The following is an 8,327-nucleotide window of genomic DNA, read 5'->3' on the forward strand; positions in this document are numbered from 1 at the left end:
ACAGAAGTCATTGTTTGCTAAGGTGTTAGAGGAGGCGAAGAGCGCAGCTCATGAAGGGGGTAAATTTTCAAGGTTTACCTTCACCGTGAAGTTACTCCACGTCAAGTCTTTCTACCGGATTAGCAATGCTGCATCCAACGCAATACTCCACCTTTTGAGCTTGCAATTCCCTAATAGTTGTGTTCCCAGATCTTATGATGAAGCTTTGAGCATAATCCGCACGCTGGGGTTAGGTTATGTGTCAATACATGTGTCCCCAAATAACTGTGTCTTGTTTCAGAAGGATTTAGCGAAGCATGACAACTGTCCAAAATGCAATGCCTCTAGGTGGAAAGATGCTGATGGGAAGAAGTCAATACCGGAGAAGGTACTGAGGCACTTTCCGTTGATACCAAGGCTGCAGCGGATGTTCATCTCGAAGAAATCATCGCGTGAGGTACAGCGGCACAAGCTGAAGCGGCAACCTGTGGACAATGAGCTGAGCCATCGAGCAGACGGAGAGGCATGGAAAGAGTTTGACCATATACATGTAGATTTTGCTACAGATCCAAGGAATATAAAACTTGGCATTTCCACAGATGGGTTTAATCCGTTTGGGAACATGAGCAAATCTTATAGCATGTGGCCAGTTTTTGTGGTGCCGTACAACCTGCCACCATGGGCATGCATGGATCAGTCCAACTTCATGATGTCATTGCTTATCCCGGGTCCAAAGTCACCAGGAAGGGATTTTCAGGTCTTTATGGAGCCCCTCGTAGAAGAACTGCTCCAGCTCTGGACTGGTGTACCTACATATGATGCCTTGAGTCCGGAAGAAAAGTTCAATCTACGTGCTGCAATCATATGGTCCATCCATGATTTCCTGGCTCTGCACACTCTGTCTGGGAGGATCACAACGGGTTATAAGGCCCGTGTCCATTGTGACAAAGACCCTTGCTCAAAGAGAATAAGGATCAAGATCTGCTATATTGGGCATGGCCACTTTCTTCCCTGAAACCATCATTGGCGAAGAAGCAAAGATTTTAATGGTGAGAATGAAACCCGTGAAAAGCCAGCTGAATTCACTAAAGAAGAGCTGGAGCAGCAACTTGAAAAGGTGAAAGATGTGAGACCAGGAAAGCTTGCAAAGAAAAGAAAGCGTGAGGAAGGTCAATGTTGGGACCGGAGGTCTTGTTTGTGGACCTGCCATACAGGGCTGATCTGAAATTAAGGCATAATCTCGATGTAATGCACATTGAGAAAAACATATGCGAGAATCTGCTAGGGACGTTTCTGAACATTGAAGGGAAGACAAAGGACACAGTTAGTTCTAGGCTTGATTTGGAGGACATGGGCATAAGAGAAGATTTGCATCTACAGCACAATGAAGATGAAGATTCATTTAAAATGCCACGAGCATGGTATACAATGAGTAAAGAACAAAAGCTTGCATTCTGTGAATTCCTAAGAGCGGTGAAATTTCCAGATGATTATGCTGCTAACCTAGCAAAGTGTGTTACTTCTGATGGATTCAAGCTTTCAGTACTGAAAACCCATGATTGTCACATCCTCCTCCAAAGGATTTCACCGACGGGCCTCCGAGGAATCATGGTCAAGGATATATATGAAGCAGTTGCTGAGCTGGGAAATTTCTTTAGAGAACTGTGCTGCAAAACACTCAAGTTAACTGTCCTGGAAAGACTTGAAAAAGAAATCCCAATTATTCTTTGCAAGCTCGAGAAGATTTTCCCTCCAGCTTTCTTCACCGTGATGGTCCATTTGGCGGTGCACTTACCAAAAGAGGCAATGCTTAGAGGCCCTGTGCAATACGGTTGGATGTACCAAATCGAAAGAAGGCTGCTTACTTGTAAGCGTTATGTGCGAAACACGGCAAGACCTGAAGGTTCTATTGCTGAAGCATATGTCGTTGACGAGTGCTTGACTTTTTGCTCTAGATACTTTGGCGATGTGGAAACAAGATGGAACCGGCCAGGCAGAAATAGAGAGCGGTCTGATTCGCAAAGTGGTGATGTCTCTGTTTTCAACCATGGTGTGAACTTTCTTGGAGCCTCACAATACTTGGAGGCTGGTGATGAGTATGACAAGATGGTTTGGTATGTGCTCATCAATTACACCGAGGTTCTACCATATATCGAGTACATTATACCTTGTGCACTCATTATATATATATATATATATATATATATATATATATATTTGCTTGGGTTGGCACCAACCTAATGTTTTAAATCACATGTTTTGTTTGCATTGCAGGAAATGTAAGGAAGAGTTAAATCAGGAAGAAAGCAAGATCAATGTCGATAAAAGGGTTGCCAAGGGGTTTGCTCATTGGTTTAAGAATCATGTGAGATCTTTAGCCACATGTTTGATGTTTTCTGTGTTATTCACCAATTGTTAAATACCATTGTTTGCTAAATGGTTTATTTGTGCAGATTGGAAAGTTGCATGAGGAGAAGAAGGTCAGTGAAGATCTATTTGCTTTGGCATGCTTACCAGATAAGTGAGTGAGAGTGTATTCAGCATGCATTGCTGACGGTGTCCGATACCACACCGTTGACCGCGAGGAAAAAAGGAAGACACGGAATAGTGGAATCATCACTAAGGGGTCACATGATCGTGAGATCATTGAGTTCTATGGTCAGTTGAGAAGCATCGTAGAGTTACGGTACAACTCTAGTGGAGGCAGCCATCGCTCGGTTGTCTTATTTCATTGTGACTGGTTTGAGCTTGGTAGCAAGAAGAAGAGAGACTCTTTTGTCAAATATGATGGCCACTTCAAAAGCATCAACACTGCAAGGTGCTGGTATAAGAGTGATCCCTTTATTGTAACAACACAAGCAAAAATGGTGTTTTATCTACCAGACACTCTTTTTCACGGAAAATGGCGAGTTGTGCAAAACTTTGAGCACAGACACTTGTGGAGTGTGACTAAAACTAAAGTGGAAAAGGGCCCCGGTGATGGTGGACTAACATATCAAGATGATGACTCTACAGAAGTTTCGTTGCAAGCTGATGAAGACTCTATGGAAGTTCCGGTGCAAAGCAGAGTGCGAAGGGACCAGGAACGTGTGATCATTGATGCTGGAATAGTTGAAGGCATCAAGAAAAGAAGAAAGGTGGTAGCGCATGGACATGATAGCGAGGATGAGGAAAACGGGACTGGTCATACTATGCTGCAATATTGTAGTGATGATGAGGAAAACAGGAGTGGGCATAGAGTTCCTTGTTTTCATATCGACGATGATGAGTAGCGAAGGTAAATTTTGTCTCCTTGGTAAGCTAATGCTATTACTACATGTTCCCGATGTAGTTTCTATACTACAATTTTCTCTAGGTAGCAAAATGCATGAGACTGATGGTTGTAGTGATGGAGAGGAAGATGATGGTTGATCATGATGTTTAGGAAAATCATGTAGTTTTGGTGATCATGATGGCTCTAGTGATTGAGAGGCAAAATGCATAATGGCTCTAGAGACGTAGTTTTGGTGCCATTTTCTTAGTTTTTGTCAGAACCGTTGGTTGTGATGATCCTGAAGTTGTAATGCAAAATGATGTTGTAATGATCCTGAAGTTTTTTTGAACTGAATTGAGATGTTGTTTTCAGAGTTATTTTTATACAATTTTAAGAGATAGTGATGTTGGTGCAAAATAGTGATGTTGTTTTTGGTTGTGATGATGAAGATATTGTTGTTGTTAAAAAATGATGTGATGGTGTTGTTGTTTTGGTGCAGAATGATGATGTCTAAATATTTTGGTGCAAAATGATGATGTCTGAATGTTGTTTTTGTAGTTTTCAGAGTTGTTTTGGTCAGAACTGTGAGCAAAAAAATATGCGCGAGCGGGGACTTGAACCCACGACCGTGCGCTCATTTCACAGTGTTTCTACCACTGGGCTAGGAAGAGACTACTGGTCTTCCACTCTATGCCATCTCTTTTCAAATCATCAGACCAGTCCAGTATCAAACACAGACCTCGCTGACAAGTGTGCCAATTTACCCACTCGCTGACAAGTGGGCCATTTTGCTACTCTACCCACTCGACCCTTTTCCCCCTGAGGTACCAAAAAATATGCACGAGCGGGGGCTCGAACCCACGACCTGCCGCTTATTCCACTGTTTTTCTACCACTACCCTAGTTAGAGGCTGTTGGTTTTGTGCTCTATGCCAACCCTTTTCAATATATCAAATACGGAGCTCGCTGAGAAGTGGACCCACTCCTCCTCTCCACTTGACCCACTCCTCCTCTCCACTTGACCCGCTCCTCCTCTCCATTATCCACTCGACCCACTCCTCCTCTCCGCCGCCGACATCCCCTTCTCCTCCATCGATGGCGACGACCTCCCTGGCGACCCACTCCTCCATCGACGGAGATGGCGACGGCCTCCTAAGGTATGAATCCGCCAACTCCTTCCTGTTCCTCTTCCTATTGATTAGATTAGGGTTCCATGGCACATGTTAATTAGGGTTCCATTGTAGCCGAAGCAGATCCACGAGATCAAGAGGAGGCCTGCACCCTCTGCATCCACGACACCCTCTGCAGTCGCCGTCCCCCCAGGTCCGTTACGTTCCCCCATGTTCTTTGATTTGCTTTGGCTATTGGCTTAATTTGCTTTCAGAGATTATAGAGTTGCTCAGTTTTAAGCCAATAGCCTTCATGCGGTGTTCTGAATGCATGATTCAGCAACTCAACTGAATCACTCTGTTACTATTTAATTTGCTATCTTGAGTCAGTCTAGGGTTGCTGCTCCATGTTTAGAACAAGTAATGTTGCTTCTCCGTGGTGTTAAATTGGCTTAAATAGTCTATCTTGCAGGTGTTATTCTGGAACATTTCCATCTAGTATTTGGATTTGCTGCTGATCAGATAATTGTTTGATTTGAAGGCAAATAATTCTGTATCCTTAAGCTTAGCTGCAGAATCCAGTATATTTGAAGTTATGCTGGCTCTGTTTCCATGGTTGATTTCAAGGGACTAGAGTTTGGTCATGAACGAAAACAACAGTTTGGTTAAGTGCAAACTCTTCATCTTCAAGTCACTGACAATGTTTTGTCGTAACTAAGTCAAAACTGTGCACTTTTCACTTCAGGCAAGAGTATGAGAGTGGTAAAGGAATGCAGGTTCCAAATTTTCTTTCTTATAAAAAAATGCGTGCTCAGTTTTGACCTTTGGCCATATGTAGCACATGGGAAGATATGGTCCATTTATAGTAGAGATGATTCATTGTAGATATGGTCCATTTATAGTAGATATGATCCTGATGTCGTGTTTTCCATTTATAGTATACATGGGCACATGGGCAGATATGGTCCATTATAGATAGAGTAGTAGTATTCCAAATTGAGGCCCTGGCAAAGATAGAGTAGTAGTATTCCAATTGTTCACAAGTGCATTGCTTTTTTTATCACTTTTGCTATCATAAATATCCACAAGTGCATTGGTTTTTCTCTCACTTTTTCCATCATAAACTTGGTTTCATTCCAACTATGTCCAGTCTTGTTTATGGTAACTTGTTGTTTAATTACAATGCTTCTTTTCAGAGAAGTGAGATGGCTGGCATGGAAGGTTTCGAGTTCTTCAAGATCGTAATTGAGAAATCTTGAAGTAGGCAGGTATATTTATCATCACTCATTTCTTTATCATCACTCTGTTGTCTAGTGCTAGATTGGCACAATTAACCACTACTTAACCCTCGCTGCAGAGGCTGCCTCACAAGTTTGTGAAGATGCTCGCCGGCCGTGAGCCCCAGAAAGTGAAGCTGCGGGAGGCCGGCAGCGGGCGTCGCAGGCTATGGGACATGGTGGTGGTGTTCGACGGCGAAGGCCACATGTACTTAGGGATCGGCTGGGAGCATTTCGCCCACACCCATGAGCTGCATCTTGGGCACTTCCTTGTCTTCCGCTACGATGGCGACGCCATGTTCACCATGAAGATGTTCGACAACACCATGTGCCGCATGTACTACCAGCACGATGACGATGCCAGTAAGCTCTCTGCCTCTCTTCTTCCTGTCCTTTTGGCTTCCTCTACCAGCACGATGACAACACCATGTTCACACTTTGTTGCATTTGGCCAGGCAATGGGAGCAGCAGCGGGGATGACGAGGAGCATAGTGGGAAAGAAGAGGAGCAGAGCGGGGATGACAAGGAGCAGAGCAGGGAGGTGCAGCCTATTCTGGCTGATGACGACCTTGCTATGGTGGTGGATGACGACGACCCTGCTATGGTGGTGGCTGACGACGACCTTGCGATTGTGGTGCCTGATGCTGACCTCGCGATGGTAGTGGCACCGGCAATTCCACAGCTGGGTGACAGGACCATGCCAATTGTGGTAGAGGAGTACATCTGCGTCGGCATTCGCCACTCTGAGCGCATCAGGAGGATGAAGGAGAATAAGGAGAAGAACGAGTGAAGATGTTAAGAAATCAAGTGGGACTGTTAAGTGGCAATGCCAAGCTTAGTTTGAATTTTGTGCATGCTTATGGATGCTTAAGTATGAATATACAGTTTCTTAATTATGAATATTCAGTTTGGTAATTGATGGGAATTGATATTTTGTGCATGCTCATGGATGAAAGATGAAATTATGGGGTTTTGTGCTTACTCATGTATGAAACAATATAAGTTACAATTTGTGATTGTCAAAAACATGTTTTTCCGTTAAGATTGTTCATTAAGAATCAACAACATTATGAAACAATATAAGTTTAATGCTCAAGTATGACACTGTCATCTAAACATGGTTTTTTGTGAACAAGGGACAACAGATTTGCATGACTCAAGCCCTAGCCACAGACGGCCGCCGCGATGAAATCGGCCGGTTTTTGAAAACAACGTAAAGAACAAAAAAAAACAAAAAAATGGGAGACCTCCGCGTCGCATCATCAAATGTGGCCTACCAACTAGCAAAAAGACTAAACTTGCAATACCGACATTTTCTTGAAAAAGTGTTCTCAAAAACGACCTACCATGAACGAAGATTCATTGCTTTCAAGCCAAACTAGCAATGATATGGCCGCATCCGTTGAATAGTTTTTGATAATATGCCCAAATTTGGCGCATGCCCCTGTCTTGTGATGGCAAACAATCTTGCCAAAGCGAGGTTCCAACTTGTTTAACAAAAAAACCGTTTTTCATTTTTTGAATGCTAAAGACACGCGTTTTTCGTGAAGCGGCTACAAGGAGGGTCACCCCAAATGGCGTCATTCTATGTCTATCTCAAAGTATACCCTATTTTACGGATGGTCGCCAAAAATCAGGCATTTCCGACCCTCGTAGCTACTCCCGGCCATTCAGACCACCTTCGGCTGATTCAGCTGGAACCGGCTGGAATCTGAACTGCGGGTACTCCATAGTTTGCCTGTTATTTTTGCCACAAATTATTTTTAGCTTCACAGGTAGGCATTTCATCAAAGAATCGACAACATATTTGCATGACTCAAACCCTAGCCACGGACGACCGACGCGACGAAATCGGCCGGTTTTTGAAAACACCGCAAAAAATAAAAAAAATCAAAAAATGGGAGACCTCCGCGTCACATCATCAAAATGTGGCCTACCAACTAGCGAAAAGACTAAACTTGCAATGCTGACGTTTTCTTGAAAAAGTGTTCTCAAAAACGACCTACCATGAACGAAGATTCATCGCTTACAAGCCAAACTAGCAAGGATATGGCAGCATCTGTTGAATATTTTTGATAATATGCCCAAATTTGGCGCATGCCTCTGTCTTGTGATGGCAAACAATGTTGCCAAAGCGAGGTTCCAACTTGTTTAACAAAAAAACCATTTTCATTTTTTTGAATGCTAAACACATGCATTTTTCGTGAAGCGGCTACAAGGAGGGTCACCCCAAATGGCGTCATTCCATGTCTATCTCAAAGTAGACCCTATTTTATGGACGGTCGCCAAAAATCATGCATTTCCGATCCTCGTAGCTACTCCCGGCCATTCAGACCACCTTCGACCGATTCAGCTGGAACCGGCTGGAATTTGAACTGCGGGTCCTCCATAGCTTGCCTGTTATTTTTGCCAAAAATCATTTTTAGCTTCACAGGTAGGCATTTCATCAAAGAATCGACAACAGATTTGCATGACTCAAACCTAGCCACGGACGGCTGACGCAACGAAATCGGCCGGTTTTTAAAAAATTCAAAAAAATTAGAAAAAAATGTGAGACCTTCGCGTCACATCATCAAATGTGGCCTACCAGCTAGCAAAAATACTAAACTTGCAATACCGGCGTTTTCTTGAAAAAGTTTTCTAAAAAACGACCTACCATGAATGAAGATTCATGGCTTTCAAGCCAAACTAGCAATGATAAGGCCGCATC

General features: G+C 43.3%; 1 protein-coding gene across 2 annotated transcripts; it reads left to right on the forward strand.

Annotated features, from left to right (window-relative positions):
* Positions 1–4,257: 4,257 nt before the first annotated feature.
* Positions 4,258–6,557, forward strand: LOC123094818 (B3 domain-containing protein REM9). Of its 2 annotated transcripts, none has more exons than XM_044516709.1 (5): positions 4,258–4,388; positions 4,476–4,554; positions 5,537–5,608; positions 5,698–5,980; positions 6,073–6,557. In XM_044516709.1, the coding sequence occupies exons 4-5, from the start codon at positions 5,722–5,724 to the stop codon at positions 6,405–6,407; spliced, it is 594 nt and encodes a 197-aa protein (XP_044372644.1). In that variant the 5' UTR covers positions 4,258–4,388; positions 4,476–4,554; positions 5,537–5,608; positions 5,698–5,721; the 3' UTR covers positions 6,408–6,557. The 2 variants fall into 2 exon arrangements, with proteins under 2 accessions (XP_044372644.1, XP_044372645.1); XM_044516710.1 differs by having other exon boundaries at positions 4,266–4,388; positions 4,485–4,554.
* The last annotated feature ends 1,770 nt before the right edge of the window (positions 6,558–8,327 follow it).

Source organism: Triticum aestivum, chromosome 4B (genome assembly GCF_018294505.1).
Source record: "Triticum aestivum cultivar Chinese Spring chromosome 4B, IWGSC CS RefSeq v2.1, whole genome shotgun sequence".
Taxonomy (NCBI): Eukaryota; Viridiplantae; Streptophyta; class Magnoliopsida; order Poales; family Poaceae; genus Triticum; species Triticum aestivum.

Bases quoted from the DNA above. Each gene is read 5' to 3' on its own strand.
- LOC123094818 (XM_044516709.1), top strand. From the start codon at position 5,722: ATGCTCGCCGGCCGTGAGCCCCAGAAAGTGAAGCTGCGGGAGGCCGGC. The intron at 5,981-6,072 runs GTAAGCTCTCTG...GCATTTGGCCAG, and splicing joins CCAGCACGATGACGATGCCA to GCAATGGGAGCAGCAGCGGG.